The sequence below is a fragment of the Phoca vitulina genome, unplaced genomic scaffold (assembly GCF_004348235.1).
Source record: "Phoca vitulina isolate PV1807 unplaced genomic scaffold, GSC_HSeal_1.0 scaffold60, whole genome shotgun sequence".
Classification (NCBI taxonomy): domain Eukaryota; kingdom Metazoa; phylum Chordata; class Mammalia; order Carnivora; family Phocidae; genus Phoca; species Phoca vitulina.
Window position 1 is genome coordinate 6,878,436 of NW_022589763.1, and position 20,176 is coordinate 6,898,611.

General features: G+C 48.4%; 1 protein-coding gene across 3 annotated transcripts in view; it reads left to right on the forward strand.

Moving 5' to 3' along the window:
* WWC3 (WWC family member 3) overlaps nucleotides 1–20,176 on the forward strand; it is a 114,506-nt gene that overhangs the window by 42,118 nt on the left and 52,212 nt on the right. For 2 of the 3 annotated variants that reach the window (XM_032391100.1, XM_032391099.1), the window contains 3 exons: nucleotides 3,809–4,012; nucleotides 13,881–13,957; nucleotides 15,225–15,304. In XM_032391100.1, coding sequence (XP_032246991.1) covers nucleotides 3,809–4,012; nucleotides 13,881–13,957; nucleotides 15,225–15,304 — 361 coding nt within the window. Of the gene's footprint in view, nucleotides 1–3,808; nucleotides 4,013–13,880; nucleotides 13,958–15,224; nucleotides 15,305–20,176 lie in introns of those variants that run through there. The other variant, XM_032391101.1, reaches the window with a different exon arrangement.

Consider the following 20,176-nt stretch of genomic DNA (forward strand, 5'->3'; position numbering starts at 1 on the left):
GGGGCAGTGGACTTCCTGATACGCGGTGGTCAGCCTTGCACTTGATTGCAACCCTTACCCGAAGACTGGGCAGTGGGGAGAGGAACTGCCCTGGCTCATCTGCCCTCCCAGGCAGTTATCTAAGGGGCAGGAGGGCTTCTGGGTAAATCCACCAGCCACCGGACAGAGAGCGGTGCTTAGTGAGGCTCCCGGAGGGCAGCCCTCCCCGAAGCCCCAGCTGACCTGGTGCCTCACGACGGTGGGTGTTCGAGGTGTCTTGCTGTCTGGGCCTCCCTTCCCGGCTGCTGGTGGGCCGCCCCCGCAGGTGAGGGCTGCTGCCCCATGGGCCTGGGCACATGTGCACCGGGCCTTCATCAGCAGTCTTTGGCCTCTCCGAGCCCAGGTGGTATTACTGAATGGCAGAGGCATCTGCCTTACCCAGCCTTTCTGGAAAGTCTGCCTGCCACTGAGGTCCTGGACCCGTTCTGGCTCGCCTCTCTTGTAAACCCAACATCCTCATCCCTCTGTGCCCCCTTCTTTGCTGTGGGCGTTCTCGCTCACCTGCTCGCTGTCACAGGGAATGTTTGAGAGCACCTCTCTGTGCTGGCCACTCTTTGGGCTCTGAGGACGCAGGGAAGTGAGACCCAGTGTCTACCCTCAAGGATTCCTCATGACACTCTAGACATGGCCATGAACCCAAAAACTGAGTAGCCACCAAGGACTTTCTTCTAGCCACTGAGTATAAGTGGGATGACTCAGCACTGCGGGTAATGAAGACATCAGAGAACCCAACTTTTTTTTTTTTTTTCCAGGAACAGGAAAGGTTATTATTGTTGTAATATAATGTACATGGAGGCCAAACACTGCGTTCCGGAAAACTTTCTCCTGAGAACCCAAGGCTTCATAGCACACCTCTAAAACTCTTTAAAGGCACGGAACCTGAGGAGTCAGATATTAAATTGGAACCGTGCAGGTCAACCAGAGGGACCCGGGTTGACCGCCTTCGAGGCCCCCAAGAGCGTCTGGTGTGCTGGGCAGAGTGCGGGCCATGGCCGCGGGCCACGGCAGTCCTCAGTGCTGTGGACACAGCCGTGACTCTGCCCCGCCCCAGGCCCACGGAATGTGAACTCCGGGCTAGCTCAGGACCCTGATTTTTGTTGTTGTATTTGGTTTCTTATTTCCTGGTGTGAGCTCTTGAGGCCTGGAGGGGCTTTCCAGTAGGGGCCTGGGGTGGCACTGTGAAGGGGGGTAGGGGATATTGGCGGAAGGCGGTTTAAACGGAGAACTTCCTTGAAACATCCTAGCAAGCACTTGTGTGTGTGTATGTGTGTGTGTGTGTGTGTCTGTGTGTCTGTGGTAAGGTAAACATGACATGACATTTACTTTTTCAACCATTTTGAGGTGAAATCCACAGAACATAAAATTAACCATTTTCAAGTATAGAGTTTGGGGACATTTGGTGTGTTCTGCGTTGTACAGCCACCACCTCTGTCTGGTTCCAGAACATTTCATCACCCCAAAGTCAAACGTGGAACCCATGAGCCGTCACTCCCCATTCCCCCTCCAGCCTCCCAGCCCCCGGCCACCATGAAATCTCCTTTCTGTCTCTGAATTTGCCTCTTCTGGACATTTCATATAGACGGAATCATACACTCTGTGGCCTTTTGTGTCCGACCTCTTACACTCAGTATGACGTGTGTGAGGTTCATCCGTGTCGTAGCATGAAGCGGCACTTCATTCCTTGTTACGGCGGAATAACCTGCCATTGTGCGGATAGACCACGTTTTATTTATCCACTCATCAGATGCTGGAATTAAGGCTGTTTCCACCTTTTGGCTGTCGTTACAGTCCTGGCCAAGCACACTTAATTAAATTTATTTATTTATTTATTAAGATCTAATTGGCTTTATGAAACGATTTGTGAGTCAGGTAGCATCCCAACTAGCAAATAGAGGAGAGCTCCCCAGGTACATTTTAAAAGAGTTATTTTGCTTGCTTGCTTGCTTTCTATTTTTTCAAATTTTTATTTAAATTCTAGTTAGTTAACATATGGTGTATTGCATATTTATTTAGAATTTGGGTTGGGGGAATTTTGCCAGCACTTCTCTGAGCTCTCCCTTACTTTTGCATGTATTTACCAATATGTCATCGTTAAAACAGCCACCACAGCCCGGGGTCTCAAAGTTAGGAACAGGGACACGGCTTTGCATTTTTTACTTAATGGAGGCAACACTTGTGTTGAAATGTCCCTTAGGAGATCTGTCGCAGTGAAGGAGGGGAGCCTTCTTCGAGTCTGGGTGTCTGGCCCGTTTGCTCAGTCTGCCTCCTCAGTCTCAGGATCAGCTTTTGGGAGTGTCGTCCTCTGCCTGCAGAGCCGACTGCCCCGTCCGTTCCGCATTCAGTGAGCTTGCATTCAACAGTTGCCGATGGCTTCTGGCTTTCGGATGACTGAAAGCTCCTGAGACTAGAACGCCGACTGAGGCCGCGTGCCTGCCTTTGAGGGGCTTGCAGTTTAGTAGGAGGGAAACAGACACATGGAAGCAGTTAGGCGCCCAGCGGCAAGAACTGCAGTCCTCCGCATGGCACAGAGGCGTATGTGCTTGCAGGGGCCGAGGAGGCTTCACAAAGGAGCTGCTTTCAGAAAGAGACTTGGAAGGTGGTAGGGTTTCCTGGTGGGCAGAAAGGACAGAAGCTGCAGCACTTTGGAAAAATTCATCCTGGGGAAAGGACAGAAGGTAGAAATGAAGCTGGTGAGTTAGTCTCGGGACTCCGAGATCATGCGGAGGATATTGCTTTAATAAAAGATACTCATGTGCTAAAGAATTGCAAGCAGAGTTAGGAAGGCGACTTTGGTGAGCGCACTGAGCATGGCCTTTGGTGGGATAAGGCAGGAAGCCTGCGTGGTTTTGGAGAGGTGTCATGAGGATCCGAGCGAACTCAGGGGAGAGGGAGTGAAGGGTGTGTCGCCAGTCATTATTATATCTAGGGGCAGGAATCACCAGTTCTTGATGACCCATGGAATATTCTGGGTGAGGGAGAAGAGCAGGCACTCTCTGGGGATGAACCCCAGGTTGGCTGAGTGGGTAGATCCAGATGATGCCGCTCACTTCGAGAGGCGAGGCAGAAGGATAAGCATGTGCTTGCTTGCGGTGTCACTATTTGCTTCCGGTTTCGGTAGTAAAAGGACGCTGTGTGAGAATGAGTTCTGCTTTGGACGAACGACCTAGAATTACTCTGGGTCCTTCCAGGGGGAGATGCGTGTAGGGGGCAGTTGGAAGGAAAATGGGAGCCCAGGAGAGAGGCTGGAGCCAGAGGGAGGCATGAGCCTCCCTTGTAGAGTGAGGAAGCCGGAGTGGAAAAGGGGAGAATTTATAGGTGGGAGGAGGTGAGGAAGGTCACAAACATCGCAGAAGGGCTGCAGGTGTGGTGTGGAGGCAAGGGGGAGGGGAGCAAGCTGGATCAGAGGGGCATCCCAAGCCAAAGAAGTCTGCGAGAAGAAGGTTGGAAATAGCCGTTAGTTTGATGGTGATGAGCTCATTTGGTTTCATCTCCGCCAGTGTTTATTCACGGTGTGAAAAATTGTGTGGTATCGTCTTCTGCCCCCCTCCAGCCAACGTTTTCATGTCCGTAGAGTTTTCTTCTCGTCTCAACTGTGGGTATGTGAACAGAAGGTGTTCTGCGCTATAGGAAGTTTTGTTATGTAGATGCTTCCATAATGTGCATCCTGGCAGTTAATTTTCACATCGACCAGTTGCATGACTGCATGACTGTTGGTCGGCCTAAAGGTTTTACTCTTAAGTCACTTACGTTCTCACCCTTTCCATTTCAGAGCTTACCCAGATTGAGGATCCCAGAGAACAGTGGCGGCGAGAGCAGGAACGGATGCTGAAGGAGTATTTGATCGTAGCCCAGGAGGCTCTCAACGCCAAGAAAGAAATCTACCAGATTAAGCAGCAGCGGTTCGAGCTGGCTCAGGAGGAGTACCAGCAGCTGCACAGAATGTGTGAGGACGACAACCGCTCCTACACCGGCTGTGAGTCACCGCCTCCGGGGCTCACGTGCGTGACTTGAGAAGCCCCCTCTGCACTAGGTTACCCGCAGGCCCCGACCTTGACTCGGGCAAGCCCGCTTCCTAGACTTCCTCAGCACATCCTGCTAGGGAGTCAGGGTTGTGCTCTGCAGTCAGGCAGAGCCCGCAGCCACTGCTTAGCGACGGTTTCTCAAGTGCCTGCCTTGTGCCCGGGCCCGGGATACGGTGGAGCCCGGGAACGCAGAGGTCCCTGCCCCCAAGACCTGCCGTCCGGGTGGGGAAGGGAGAAAATAGGCGAGTTTCCGGTAGCGACACGAAACCACCTCACGTGTCGTGTTTGTCAGTGCGGAAAGGGGCTTCCCCAGAGATCTCTGCCGTGAAGAGATCACCTTGGGAAGGTCACACAGCGGCTTCGGTGATCCTGCCTCCTGCCTGGAGAGATTCGGGAGCCGTCGCCCGTGTCGAGCACCTGTTTCTTTGTAGAGTCCTTTGTGGGGCAGTCCGCTGAAGGTGGAGGAACTCAGTGTAACCCAGGGGGCCGGGGGGATGCTCTTCCCCCACCCTCAGTGAGACGGACGCACACTGATGTTCGCAGAGGGAATCCCTCTTAGTTTTCGAGGCTGCTGGACGTGGGTCCCCATTTTATTAGTACTCAGCAGATGCTCAGGTGTTCAAGGAACCCGGTCCAGTCTCAGCAACCAGAGCATGTTGTTACTGACACGGTCGGTCATCGCTGGAGCCTGTCCCCTCCCAGCAAGAGTTGCCAGACCGAACAGCCCATCACAGGTGCACAGGGCCGGGAGTGTTGTGGGTGCCAGTGAGCTTGGGAAGAACGTGTGGAAGTGCTGCTGCTACTAGCTGAGACATGGAGGGCCTTACCCGTGACGTGACTGCCACATTGCCGGGTACTTGGCTCTGGTGACACAGCCTTGAGCGTTAAAGACACGGTCAGAGCTTTATTCTGGGTTGCAAGTCAGAGTGGTTAAGGCCAGGGGGCCAGAGGTCTTTCTTCCTGCAACTGCTGTGGAAGGTGAATAGGCCTCACAAGCTGTGGGGAGGAGAGGGGTGGGGTGTCCGCTCTGTAACAGGAATTGAAGAGAGGTCTGCATCGCGTTCCCTGAGAGAAGGTCAGGACTCGGGCTTAACGGTTGTTTCCAGGTCGTCTTATCTCTTGTTCTTCAAATATCATTATCTGCGAGATTTTTTTTGGTTTTTGGTTTTTGTTTTAACTATCCGTCAGAATGCAGTGGTCAGCCCAGTGCTAATTTTTAGAGGCAGGTTTCTTATCTCCAGAGTTTCTTTTTTTATAATGTCTTCCTCTGATTTTGGTATCAGGCCTCACAGAATGAAATGGGAAGCGTTCCCTCCTCTTCTCTTCTCTTCTCTTCTCAGAGTTTGTGTGGGATTGGTATTTGATAGAACGTGATAGAATTCACCAGAAAAGCCATCTGGACCTGAGTTCATTGTGGGAATGTTTGCAGCTATAAATTCAGTATCTTTAATAGATACAAGGCTATTCAGATGTTCTGTTTCTTCTTGAATCAATTGTGGTATTTATGTGTTTCAAAGAATTTGTCTATTTCATCTAATCTAAAAGTCAGTAAACTTTTTTTTATCAAGGGTTAGATAGTAAATACTTTAGGCTTTGTGGGCCATATGGTCTCGTTGCAACTACTCAACCTGTCTTTATAGTGCAAAAGCAGCTAGGGACAATACATAAACCAATGTGTGTGGCTTGCTCTGAGAAAAGTGTAAACACAGGTAACAAGCTTGATTCGGCCTGCAGGGAATTTGCCAACTGCTGATCTAAGTTGTCAAGTTTATAAAGCTGTTTGTAGAATTCCCTTACCATTTTCTTAATATCTAGACACTCCGAAGTGGTGTCCTTTCATTCCTGATATTAATAATTTGTGTCTTTTTTTTTTTAAATCAGTGTAGCTAAACTTTCATTGATTGTATTTATCTTTACAATAAACTGGCTTTTGGGTTTTTTTTTTTTTTTTCTTTTCCTGTTTCTTGTCCGTTTCTATTTTATTGGTTTCTCTTCTTTATTATTTTCTTCCTGCTTCTTAGTTTGGCTTTACTCTGTTCTTCCTTTCCTAGCTTCCTAAAGTAGAAACTTAGATCATTGATTTGAGAGCTTTCTTACTTTCTCACATGACCTCTAAAGGTATGAATTCTTCATTAAGTGCAACTTTAACTACATGCCACAAATGTTGGTATTTTTTCAGTCATTTCAGAATGGTTTCTCATGTCCTTTGTAGTTTCTTTTTTGACCCAGGGGTTCTTTAAAAGTCAGTTATTGACACTTGTTAAAGATGTCATGTTGTTGATTTCTAATTGAATTCCATTGTGGTCAGAAACTACACATGTAAGATTTCAGTCTTTGGGATTCTACTGAGATGACTTATGGCCCAGCATATGGTCTCTCTCAGTGGCCTCATAGCGTTAGAAGCCCATGGACTTGGTACTTCCGAGGTCACACCTAGCTGCAGCGGAGGCTTAGAACTGTTTCTGAGAGCGTAGGGTTAGCGATTGGAAGCCTTTTAGAAAAGTGACTTGATAGAAGCTAGGTTGAACCATATGAAGTTGTTGTTTTTGTAGCTTAAAAAGGGCTGAATATTGGCAGTCTCATATGATTCAACCTAATAGAATGTTTCTTCCCAGTAGCCTTTAGGGACCTTATCTGTCCCCTAGTTGGGTTTGGTTAAGTCTCCAAAGGCTCTCCAGTCAGTTCTTCTAATAAGAATGGAATGGGAGAAAGACATATCAGAAAAATTTGGCAGGAAGTTTCTTGCCAGTGATTGAAAAAGAAAAATTGCCTCAAGGGAAGATTGCCTACTACCCATGCCTCCAAGACTTCAGCTGCAGTGAAGGTGGGGGCTGGGGACCTGAGCCCTTGCGGATGCAGGGTTAGGACGACCATCGAGCACCCCGTTGGATTCCACACCCAGCCCTGGGGGAAGCAAGAGAGGAGGAGTCCCAGGGCAAAGCTGAGCACGCAGATGAAGAGCACTGAGAACTTGTAGTCCTTTAATGCTGGGACATCCCTCAGCATCAGAGTTTGTATTTCCATGGGCTTTTCTCTCCCTTGACATTTGGGCAAGTAGGGAATTGCACTCAGTTATATTCCTTCCTGTGCTCCGTAGAATTTTATGACTGCCCAGTAAAAAAACAATACTCAAGATGCTGTCCTGAGTGGTGCATGAGGAAACCTTTAGTAGAGGAAGCAACACTACAGAGTTGACTTGAGATTCTGACACACTCATCAGAATCCCGACCTGCTAGAAGTGTCTATGTAGACGCAGTCTCTGCATCCACTTGTGGAAGTGGCCTCGGGGGCCACACTGGGCCTGCCTGTTTTCATGAAGGGCTGGAGATGCCAGTGGATTTTGCCAGGGCCTCTTGGCTCATCTGGGAAAAGACTCAGAATGGAATCTAGGACTTAATCTAAGTGCTTTACCAGGTTGCTGCTGTCTCTGGGGTTCTAACCAAGTTCTTTTCAGCTTGCCATTTAACCTGAACTACCAATTACGGTGAGGAAAACTCTTTTAGATGACTCAAAGGAATTCTCTCTGGCCACACCGGTCTCACACAGCCCAGATTGCTGTCAGGGCTAGTCGTCTAAAGCAGGGAGGCGTCTCCGTGCTCTCGTACTGGGAACAGAATAACATCTGGACTTATTTCTCATTACTTCCTTCATCGGCAATGACATGAAGGGAAAAGAGCCAGTATTCAGTGGGCTAGTGTTATTATCTCTGCATTGTTGGGATTGCAACCTTCTGATGTACATGACGCTGTCTTTGTTGTACACATGAGAAGCGATACTGGGAAGGCTAAGTTACTTCTTCAAGTTTACATAGCCGGTAAATGGTAGAACTTGGACTTGAACCGAGATCTGTTTGTATATGTGGCCTTCGGTGCCTTGTACTGTTTCCTAGACATGGGAGAGGCAGTGCAAAAGAGCTAATCGTGCTTTTGAAACACCTTGCCCTCTCATTGTTCAAGTTATCTGGAAATAAAGACCGATTATAAATGGACAAGTCATCTGGCAATTTTGCAACACTAGAAGGGGCAAATGGAAGGCAGAGCACCATCTGCTTCTTGGCTTTCTTGTGGCCCATGGTAGGACTGCCAAACTATTCATTTCGTTTCCAACAGATACTTATTTAGCACCTGCTGTTGGTAAATACTAAATGTTGGGGACACGATTTATCCCTAATGGCGGATGGTGGGGAAAATAAGGCAATGATGGTGAACAGAGGAATTAACTAAAACAGCCATTTTTAATATTGGAGCAGAAGGGTACGGAGGAGGGTAGGAGTAAGGGAGGTGCATTTCTGCCACACCCTTCACAGATTTCTCCCTGAGTTCTGGAAATCACCAGAATAAAACTCCATTCACTGGAGAGAAGAGATTTTGTGTCAATATTGGGCCATCTGGTATCTTAAGAATATCCAAGCCTTGACCTTTTTTTGTCCCTGAGCAAAACAGATCCAGATGCTGGCTGGATTTGAGCGTACATGTCCCCGTGAGACTAAGAACCCTACTCTGCTTTATTTCTGGGGGCTGCTCGGTACCCAGGCCTATTTTATGCTCCGTAGAGCGCGGGGCAGGAGCTGCTCAGCTGCTACTTCTCTGCAGCTCCGTGTTGTAGTTTTCTCCTACTTTCTTCACGTGTTGTGTTGTGTTGCTGGCAAAGGAGTTTTATTAAAATTGTTGTAGTGAAGGAATTTCTTGCAGCCTTCAGGATCACTACAAAAATTGAAAAGTGAAAGTACTACCTGACAATTGGAGACCTTTGTGTTTCTTGACTTGGGTGGTTACATTTGTATTTGCTTTGCATTAAGTCACTGTTTTGTACACTTTGCTTCATTAACTTGTTAACATTGCTCATATCTAGCGGTGGAAAGAGGGAGGTCTTTTTCTTTTTTTAAATTTACTTTAAAATTTGTCTCCAGTTGCATGCATTTATTTCATACAGTGAGCGTAATTCTCTCTGGGTGAAGAATGAATTGATTCCTCATCTAGAAGAAGATGCCCTGCTTTCTTCATTGTAATGTGTTCTTCTCTTTGCCTTTTCCACTGAATACGTTTGTTATGTCGGAAGCTTTTATTCTGGAGCTAAACGTTCGGTCTTCCTGAGAAACTTTAGCTTCCGGATGCATTCGGATGAAGTATATGACCATTTGCAGGGTAAATTATAGTCTAATCCACAGGTCAGCAAATTATGTATGGCCTTTGGGCTGACTCTTGTCCACCCTGGCTGTTTATAAATAAAGTGTTATTAGAACACAGCCACATCCACTCACTTACCTACTGTCTGTGGTAGCTACAACAGAGTTGAGGAGTTGAGACAGAGACCATATGGCCCACAACACCAAAAGTATTTACTATCCGGCCTTTTGCAGAAAAAGTTTCCCAACCCCTGGTCTACACCAATAGCTCCGAACCCTGGCTACAGGGTATAATCTCCTGAGGGGCTTTTAAAAGCTGCTGCCTGGGCCCCACTCCCAGAGATTTTGATCTGATTGGTTTTGGGTGGGGCCAGACATTTGTTTGTAAAGCATCCCAGGTGATTCCCAGAGTTGGGAATCCAGTAGTCAAGATTGACTCGTGCTGGTCCCTTCCAGCAGCAGGCATATGACTTTGTTATCCTAGCTCCTAGGAACTACCGGAAGTCTGCACCAAAAGTATCTTTGGGTGGTTGGGAGAGTTGGCCTAATCTCCCGTGAGAAAGCGCTGACCCACCCTGAATTCCTGGGTTAGGTGGTGGTGAAGCTTGACCTTATCAGTTATCAGTTTTGCCAACATTCTTTCTGAGGCTTTAAGCCCATCCCACAAAGACTGTCTTCCACTGATTATTCTGGAGAGGGTTTCTCCTCTACTGTCTAGGTTGGGATAATGGCCACAGCCCATCCGTTCAACCTTTTGTTTTCCTTCATGCAAGCATGTTGGAGCTGGCAGGAGAAAAATGGATCACGCAGCGTTTTTCACAGGTTATTAGTTGGTAAGACTCAATCTTGAAGGTGATTGCAGAGCATCCGTGTCTATTGAGAGATAATCCCCTAGTCCGCCCTAGAGAACATTTCTGAGAGAATGCTTGGTTTGAATTTGGTGGCATCTTGTGTTATTTCTCTAGGTCACCTCTGAGTGGGCTTGTTCGATTTTTTTCTTCCTTTGCTTATGGGGCCTTTAAAAAAACAAATGTCATGTCCTCTGTTGGCCTGGGTTATTTACATGCGTGCCTTTGTCGCTGCTCTGGTAATTAGTACCTGTCAGCATGGGAACTGTCAGGGCTTGCCGTCCTTTCTGCCAGAGTTCTCTTGGCTTCCTTGAGCACCGCCCTACGGTGCTGATGCCTGGAGGTGCACACTTGGTCCTAAGGAGCGGTCTGCCCAGAGCACGTCTTCCAAGAAGCGTGTCGTCCCCTCAGGTGATCTCAGGTTCTCACAGCACAGGAGGCCTGTGTGGAGCAGGGAAACAGGGAGGCAGAGACAGACAGACACACCAGCATACGTGTTTTCCCTTTCCAGTATGCCATAAAATCGAAATCCAACGTCAGTACTGGGGTCTGCAGCATCTAAGTGCTAAAAGCACAGGTCACTGACCTTCACCTGTTGGACAGCCGGCCCTGGGGAGCTGGAGGTCCATGCCTTCTCCCGCTGGGAAAGCTGATCTGATTGAAGAATCGTGGGCAGCTGGCCCACAGGAGCCCAAGTGTCAGACAGAAGTCCCTTTTTGACTGATGTAGATCGAGTCACTACAAACTTAGTCTCTGTCAAGTGGGGAAATGTAATCATCGTCTCTCACAAAGATTTTTTTAAAAGAGATTTATTTTACTTTAGAGAGAGAGAGAGAGTGAGCAAGCGCAGGCAGGGGGTGGGGTGGGACAGTCAGAGGGCGAGAGAGACAGAATCCCAAGCAGGCTCCATGCTGAGCACGGAGGCTGATGTGGGGCTCAATCCCACAACCCCGAGATCACGACCGAGCAAAATCAAGAGTCGGATGCCCAACCAACTGAGCCACGCAGGCGCCCCACTCTCACACAGATTTTATGAGAATAGATGAAATAAATGTGAAAGGCACCTTCTAATAGCAAGGTCTAATAGTTTACGTTGCTGTGGTCCAGGTAGACCGTAACCTTGTTCTTACGTCCCCCAAAGTACTACCATATGCCTGAGTGGACTCCTTAAGCTGTTTAATAGTAGTGCCCACTCAAGTCTTCAAGAGAGAAGAAAGCTTTAGAGGTGAGAGTCTGATATTTATCATAAACCTTGAGATTGGAGACATGTCTTAACAGAGAAAGATCATTCTTTTTTTAAATGTTGTGGAGCGTGTGCCGTGAAAAATGGAGCCTGGAGTCCTGAGGTATTCCTTGGACTCCAGAGATGGGTTACATTGGACTTACTGGCAGATGTAAGGAACTAAGAGTTTGTCTTTATAAGTTGAATTATATTATTAAAAGTTATGCCAGTGTTCACAACTCTCCTTAGTATTTGAAGATAAATGCGCTCGCTGTTTTAGGTACTTGAGTTGCCTTTTCCCTCCTCCCAGTCCTTGAATTTTACAATTTTAGAGACTGTAGCAAAGCTAACCTGAATGCTACCTACATAAGTAAAACCTATTCTGTCATTAGGATGGTTTCAGCTGTAAGTAACGCAAAAGGCTAACTCCCATGGACCCGGACAAAGGGCATCTCTTGTCCCATAACTGAATCCTCCGGCAGTGGGCTGGATTCGGCGCTCAGTGAGGCCGTGGCTTATCAGGCTCCCTCCCCCTCCAGGACTGGGCACACGCCGAGTCTCCCAGGGGAGAGGTGCATACCCAACAAGCTCAGGGTCCCGTGAGTTAGGAAGGAGAACTGGGGGACAGGTTGCTGTGCGTTTGTCAAACTGTATCCTGTTATGTCAAGTCTCTCTGCTAATTTTCCCTATGAAATTGCGTAGGAGTTTTGTGGCGACGATTTCAGACCGTGGCTACTGCTGTTTAACATTGCAGTTAACTTCCCTGGACTTGGGTGATGGGGTTCCTTTCTTTCCCATATGGGAACAATCCCACGTGATAACTGTGGGCATTGTCTTCCTCAAATGCAGGGTGACACACAGGGAAGTGAGGAGTCCGCGAGCCCTGGGCTCATTGGCTTCTTATCTGGGTCCAAGTGGAAGTCCCCTCGGCTCGGGTCTGGGAAAGCTTTAAGTCCCAGGAGTTTAATGTGGAGATTTTACAGAAATGATTTCTGACTCTTAAGGGCTTTGTATAAAGTGTGGCTTTCAGTACTGATCTTAAATGAAGCCAAAGAGTCTGTGAAGATGCAAGTTGTAGGGTTTGGAAATAGTCTTCATCTGAGAAAGAATTCTATTTTAAAAATATCTTACTCCATGTCTTCGAGAGATTACGATTCTAAATATAAGAACATTTGAGATAAAGTTGGCAAATGCTTAGCTCCTCTAGATATTTATTTCTAGTAGATTCTAATGGTTTGAAATTCTGACTGATAGGGACTTCAGTAGTAAGTTTTTTATAGAACTGGTTTTTAAAGAGCTATCCGAACTGCTCAAGTTCACTTCGGATGTAGTTCTAGTTGAGGCTATTAAACAATCTTGCTGTGTAAGCCGCTTGATGACTTTGAGCCATCCTCTCTGTTACAAAGGCAGGAAATGATTTTGAGCTAGTTTCTAGCCGCTGGCACCTAGTTACCTGAATGACAGTCACCCTTCAGTAGCCAGATCAAAGGAGTCAAGGAAAGATGCTGGCACTGCAGATGGGTCTTCTGAGCACGTGAAGTTACTGTCAGTGACCCGGAAGCAGGTCACACCAGCGTGGGGGGGCCGCAGATGAAGACGGGAACGCCCCACCGGCTAGGGCGGGGCTAGACCACGTCAGTGCCGCACGCAAGCGGACGGCTTCCGCAGCCTAAGAGAGAGGAGACAGAAGCATCAGGAAAAAGCAGTGCAGGGAGGCGAGCAGGGCGGTAGCGATGGCAAGCAGCCGCTAAGGGCTCGAGCTGCCGGACCGCTGGCAGGGCTCTTGCCGTCTGGCGGGCTGTGCTCGGCACGCAGCTCGGCAGCCCTCCGCGTCGCGTTCGCCCCCACGTACCGGCTGTTCGTACTCACCGTGCTGTGGCTCTTCGGGAGCTGGAGCCCCGCGTGCTGCGCTGTGGAAGGAAGCACTTAGCTGTGTGGTGGGTTCTAGCTAAACACGCAGCACGACACGCCGCGGGCAGAAGAGCGGCCGTGCGGCGATGCGGGGTGCCCCGAGTACGCGACCCGCGAGAACAGCCGTTTCTCAAGCCCGCCAGATACCGACACGCTACTACCAAGTCGTCTGTTTGCTTTTGTAAGTCTTTAGTAGTTGTTCCTTTCTTAGGTCCAGAATGGTTCATCTGGATAATATAGATATGAAGAAAATAGAAATAAAAGCTTCTGTGATGAAACCGTTGAGAATAACCGCCGTTAACTTTTGGGTTCCGTCCTTCTGGTGGCACCCGTGTGTGTATGCATTTGCAAAGAAAGTCCAAATGGATTCACACCGTATGTACTATTTCCGTAGTAAGAGCAGTTTTCCATACCATAATCACCACCCCCCAACCCCGCCGAGTGTATCTGTGGTTTTTAACCCTAGTAATTTTGCAGTCGAGTTTTGGTTTACCGACAGCCATCTATTTTCTCGTGTGGAATCACGGAGAAAGGCCTCACGAAGAAATCAAACATCAAGATTTGAGGATGTGAGATGTTAATTCCTTAGGAGCCAGTGCCAACTTGTAAATCGGAGACTTAGAATTAATTATCGATTTTAGAAGTTCCTGTCTATGTGTATTTACTTATTTTAAAGGATCCATTATAAAATAAAATATTTTCCTTCTGTTTAGCCTTCTCTGGATATTCAGCAAATACAAAGTACGACCCATACCAAATTAAAGCAGAAATAGCAAGTCGTCGGGATAGGGTGAGTAAAATGAGTGCTTTCACAACTAGAAGCCCCGTATGTATTTCTATGTCCTGTTGCTTATCATGGGTCACTTAATGGCGGTCAGTGTGTCTGACACTCATATTTTGGTAAGATTTTCAATTTTGTGGATTATTATTACATTTGGTTTTACTCTTCACTTTTTTCTAAGAGGAGGGGGAAAGTTTTTTTTTTTTTTTTTTTTAAGATTTTCTATTATTTATTTGAGAGAGAGAATGAGAGAGAGCACATGAGAGGGGGGAGGGTCAGAGGGAGAGGCAGACTCCCTGCCGAGCAGGGAGCCCAATGCGGGACTCGATCCTGGGACTCCAGGATCATAACCTGAGCCGAAGGCAGTCGCTTAACCAACTGAGCCCCCCAGGCGCCCGGGAAAGTTTCTTTTTGAAACCACAGCCCATCTAACAAAAAATCGCCTGTATCCCTCTGTGTTTTTCAGAGAGCTAGACTCCTCCCGCCCAGTTTGGAAAGATTTGGTGACTTTAAGCCCTGATCTCAAAGGACTGCTTCCCTTTATTAGTGGGATGGCAGCCTTGACCCTCGGCAGCTTTGGCATCTGCCGGTCTTCCCCGGTTGCTGTATTCCTAGGGAAATCCTTCCTGCAGTGGCATTTGACCAGACGGTTCTGATGCTCCTTCCCAGTGACACCGGAATTCGTTATGTGCCACCCCGTTTCATCCCTCAGTCCCTTATCTTGGTTGTGTGGGAAGGGGGACATCTTGGAAACGAAGCCGCCCCTTCTGGTGTGTCTCAGTGCAGGGGTTCTCAGGATCTAGCGCACCTGAGAGAAACACCTGCGGCGTTGACGAAACCCGCGAGCCGCCAGGCCCAGCCCCTGAGTCCTGACACAGGGCTGCAGTGGGTGCTCAATCTGTTGAAGTGAGCGCTCAGGGGATTGACTTTCCCTAGTGGGACAGCATGCTTTCAGCAACAGCACTTCACGTGTGGGATCTAAGTAGTAAGCAGAGGGAAGATGAAACGAGTATGGCGTAGTTTGCTGATTGGAATGTGTAAATCGCCACCTTGAGAAAGAAAGCAGTTGCCGGTTCCACAGAGGCAGGAACGTGTCAGTGATCTGGGATTCTTGTATCTAAGGAGACACTCCTTCCAGGATGGCTGCTGCGTATGCCCGAGGATGGAAATTCGTGGAGAGGATAGATGATCCAGTGGGTCGTGAGCCGATCAGGAACTTAGATGACACTGCTAACAACTGTAGAAGTCATTTTCACCGCACGTAATTTGTCTTTAGCTTTCCAGATTAAAACGAGAGCTGACCCAGATGAAGCAAGAACTGCAGTACAAGGAGAAGGGGGTGGAGACCCTGCAAGAGTGAGTTGCCCGTGATCCCGGAAGGGGCGCTTTTCCTGCGATTTCCTCTTGTGCTCACCTGTGTGGTGTCTGCGCATGTGTCCTCAGGCTGCGTGGGCGTTCCCTTTTATGCTTTATTTATGCTCCTTTCCCCCCAATCCTAAGCCTCAGAATCTTTCTTTTCCTTGAAGATACTTGGTTCCTTTAAGTGGAGCTACGTGGGAAACAAGACCTGTATTTTCTGTTTATGCACGTTCTCTGTAGCTGCACTGTCCAAGACGCACGTGGCTGTTTAAATGTGAACCCCAGTCTTGTTCGTTTGAGCCTCAAAATTGTTTATTCTAGAACTCAAATTTAAAATGAATTAAATTAATTGAAATGAAATAAAATTAAAAATTTAGAACCCCAGTTACATAGCCACATCCGAAATGCTCGGTTGTCACTGTGGCTAGTGTAGATTTTCTCTACCTTGGCACGATTGACATTTTGGACCAGATGACTCTTCGTGCATCATAGGATGTTTAGCTCTGACCCCCTGGATGCCACTAGTACCCTCTCACTTGTGACAGCCACAGCTCTCTCTAGATGTCAGATGTTTCCTGGAGGGCACATGAGCCCCAAGTTGAGAACCACTGGGCCAGTGGCCACTGCCGTGAATAGCACAGATACTTGGACATTCCCATCGTCACAGAACATCCTGTTGGACAGTCTGGTCTATAAGTCTTCTTCCTGTTGGCATCTTTACAGTTAGAACTTTATCCCTACTAAGAGTTTGGGGTTGAATTTCTTTTTTGTGAGCTACATTAAGTCAGCAAATTCAGTGAACAAAAGTTATTTTATAAATGGTGATCTTACTCTTCCGAAAGAATTGATTTTCTTTCTTTTTTTTTTTTTTAAGATTTTATTTTATTTATTTGAGAGAGCACAAGAGGGGGTGGGGTCAGAGGGAGAAGCAGACTCTCTGCCGAGCAGGGAGCCCGATGCGGGACTCGATCCCAGGACTCCGGGATCATGACCTGAGCCGAAGGCAGTTGCTTAACCAGCTGATCCACCCAGGCAGCCAAGAATTGATTTTCTCGAGCCATACCACCCTGAACACGCCCGATCTCGTCTGATCTCGGAAGCCAAACAGGGTCAGGCCTGGTTAGTACTTGGATGAGAAAGGGTATCATATGCTTGTCGATCGGTCGAGAGTCCATTCTCTCTGGATTCAGAGCCTGGCTTCACTTGCTGAACTTGAGCATGCGCTTCATGAAACCTTCTGTGTCTACTTTTCTCATCAGTCAGTGGGGATGGGATGGTTTTAGCTAGGGCTGCTATGACAAAATCCCAGAGACCGGGGGGCTTAAACAGCAGACATTGACTTCTCACGGTTCTGGAGGCTAGAAGTCCAAAATCACGGCACTGGCCAATTTGGTGTCTGGCGAGGGCCTGCTTCCGGCCTCCTGGCCCTGTCTTCACGGACTGCTGGTGGGGAGCTCTGGGCTCCGGTGTCTCTTCCTTTTAAAGACACTCGCCCTGTCATGGGGACCCCACTCTCATGACCTCATCTAACTCTCATTGCCCCCCCCAAAAGGCCCCATCTCCATATACCATCACATTAGGAGGTAGGGCTCACCTTGTGAACTGTGGGGGGCCAGGCCCCTTCAGTCCAGAGCAGCGATCATTGGGCCAAATAGTCCGGAGGGCAGCACCAGAGCTTGCTGTAGTCAGCCTTCAGCAAGTGGCCGGGGTCCGTGTGCTTACTCTTCTCGGGAAGGGTGGGTAGCATGCCACTCTCTTGAATCCTGTGTGCACATGCAACACAGTGTGCCCCATGTGACCAAAGTATTGCTCTTTATAGGGAAGTGATACAAGAATGTCAGTGTTTGACAAGCATAATCATCTCAGCCTCATATAAAGGGTAATTACCGGGCATGTCAAACCCTGTTGTTTAATACTAGGTTGAGATTCACTTTCTTAATCATCCAGGATTGTTTTGGTTGATGATTTGTTTGCCCATTTTTATTTCAGGGCTTATCTATTAAGGACTTATAGGCACCAAGGGAGTCACAATAGAAAGGGGAGCTGGGTCCTGCCGAGGGGCACTTGGACTTGGCTCTCTCTGGCCCTGAGACCTAACCGTGCCCTCTGCAGGTCCCGCCACATGGTGGATTTTGGTAATCCCGTCCACATACTTAGTGTGACCTGGGGTCTTTTAACCCTACCGTCAGCTCTTTGCTTCTCTACCATTACCCAGCGGTGTGTGTGCACGTGCGTGTGCCCGCGCACTTTCTCCCGTGATTTCAGTCCATGACGGGGGTTCCTTTAATTAGTCCTGGTCAGTACAGCTTCTTTGAAAAGTTTCCCTTAGGCAAAGCAATCTTCTTTTTCAGTATCGGTCACTGGTTTTGTTGCTCGTCTTGTCCGCCTGCCCCGGTGCTTCCCAGCATACCGGTACACGTCCTGTACTTTTACCCCCATGGCCAGCCCACCTCCACATGCTCATCTGCCTGCTGGGCTGCGTCCGTGTGTGCTGGGGCCACACTTCCCCGTGTCACTTCTGCTAGAGGGCCAGATACAAAGGAAGCAGAAGCATATCATTTAATTTGGGAGGTCTTCTAAAGTTACTAGGGCTGTCTGCTTGAATCGGAGATTGATTCCGTCCTTTCCTTTGGCCACACAGTAGCTTTCTCTCGTTACCAGGGAGAGCGGACACTTCCCAGGGTCTCCAGATCATATGACGTAACTGAATGCTAGGCATCGTGCGGGCTGCACATTCCAGGTGGGTCCCTTCTCCCTTGTAGAAGCTCTGGGGAAAGTGATGGAGGTTTGGGGCGGTTCAGGAACACTCTGAAGCCACACAGGACCCACGAGCCTCAGAAGGGAGCCCGGCCCAGCACCTTTCCCCGCCTGCTCTGGCTTCGGGAGCAAGATTGCTGGGCCCGGGGCCCATCCCTTTGGCCTCCGCCACTCTGGCCACGGCCGTTTCCTTATCTGAACACAGAGGGTCTCCCGCCCTGGCAACTGAAGGCTGGGGGCTAGAAAAGCAAAGGTGCTGGGGCTCAGGGGGCCGAGGAAACCCCTTGCCCTGGGCGGCTCTAGGAAGTCAGTTTATCATTCGTAGTGGAACAAATTTAAGAAGAGGCAGAGGCGGCCTTGGTTTGTCCAGGTTTATGGGATGGGAGGCAGCCAGTGCAGGGAGAGCTTTGACTGGACCCCTGCAGGGGTAAACGTGTCCCTGCCCAGGGGACCGTTCTCCCTCCCTGCCAGAGCCTGTGGGGATGCCCGCCCTCCCCGGGGGAGGTCGAGGAGTGGCATGGGAGAAGGTTCTGGACCCAGCCTTGGTCCTGGGGGACTCACTGAAGCTTTCCAGCGAGAGCTGCCCCGAGAGGCAGTGTTTAACCGGCTGTTTAACTGTATGCGCTCACTCTGTCCTCCCAGGAAGGAGACAAAACAGGGGCACACATGCCATGCTTAAAATTCTTGGCAAGTAAAAAATAATCTCGTAACCTTCCCCTGAATTACACAGGCTATCTAGGAGACGAAAACAGCCTCATGATTTTTCTGGTATTGAAGACTGCCTCTTATGCTTCCATCAAATCATGCCAGCTTGGTAATTTTATTGAGAAACTTTGAAAACTTTGTGAGCATCGATAATGTGATCACCCTACCCCTACTGTAAAATCCTAACTCTAAGCACAGGTAATACCTGAGCCGTGGTATGGAAAAGGGCTTCTTGGATGTTATTACCAATGTTGATTTAAGGCAGAGACCCTAGATTTTCCTCCAGAAAATTTTCTGCTGTTCTTGCTTCCCAGAATATCCAGGATATTCTTTTCCAGAGCACCTCGCCAGGAGTTTAGCCGCTTATAACATTTTAAACTCTTACTTGTTTATCTTGGTGAGCTTTCCTGGCTAGCAAGGAAATCCATCATTATGCTTGGGTCCAAGTGAAGGAAAAAGAACCTTTTGTTTTTTTTTTTTTTTAAAGGTCTATGTATGTTGTTAATTTTTATAAATGGGAGCTGGCCATGAACACAGTTTCTGGGTTAATGAGAGAATTAGGTACGTGTGTGCGTGTGTGTGCGTGTGTGTGTGTGTAATAGATATAAACTTTTAATGATGGAAAATGTCAAACATACACAAAAGTAGAAAGAACGGTAGCACGGAGCCCTGCTATACCCTTCACCCCACCTCACCAGCCAGCCACACGGGGGCCAGTCATGTTTTGTCTGTCAGCCCGTCGCCTCCCCCAAACCCTTAATGCCTTATTGAGGCAAATCCCAGAATCATTTTGAATCCACAAATAGCTCTTCTAAAGTTAGGGATCCCTTTTGAAGACATAGCTATAATGCCTGTGCCCCACTTAATAGTCATCTTTTAACATCATCCCTTCTCCAGCAAGTTTTCCCATTTCTCCGGCGTGTTTGGGTCCAGCTTCGGATGAGGCCTGCAAAGTATGGTTGGTGTGTCTCTGAATTTCCACTCCCCTGTCCTTTTTTTTTTCTCCTTTCTGACAACTTACTTGTTGAAGAAACCAATTTGCTCGTCCTATAGAATTTCCCTGATACTGGGTTTTGCCGCTTCGCTGCACATTTCCCATGTTCCTCCGTCCCCCGCTACTTACGCAGACTAGTGCAGCTAGTTCGAGAGGCTTGATCTGATTTGAGCTCAAGTTCTTTTTCTATTCTTTTTTGGGGGCGAAGTCTCTCTCGTAGTCGGTGGTGGTGGTACTTCCATCGGGAGCTGCAGACTCCGGTTGTCTCCTGCTGTGACATGGAGAGCTTCAGTGGGCCCTGGCGTGGTCAGCCTCATCCATCCATTCATAACGTTGCCCATCAGCTTTACACCCGATGCTGTGCACGCGTACAAATGACAGAGCTCAGGATAAGTTCCCAAAAGTGGGTTTGC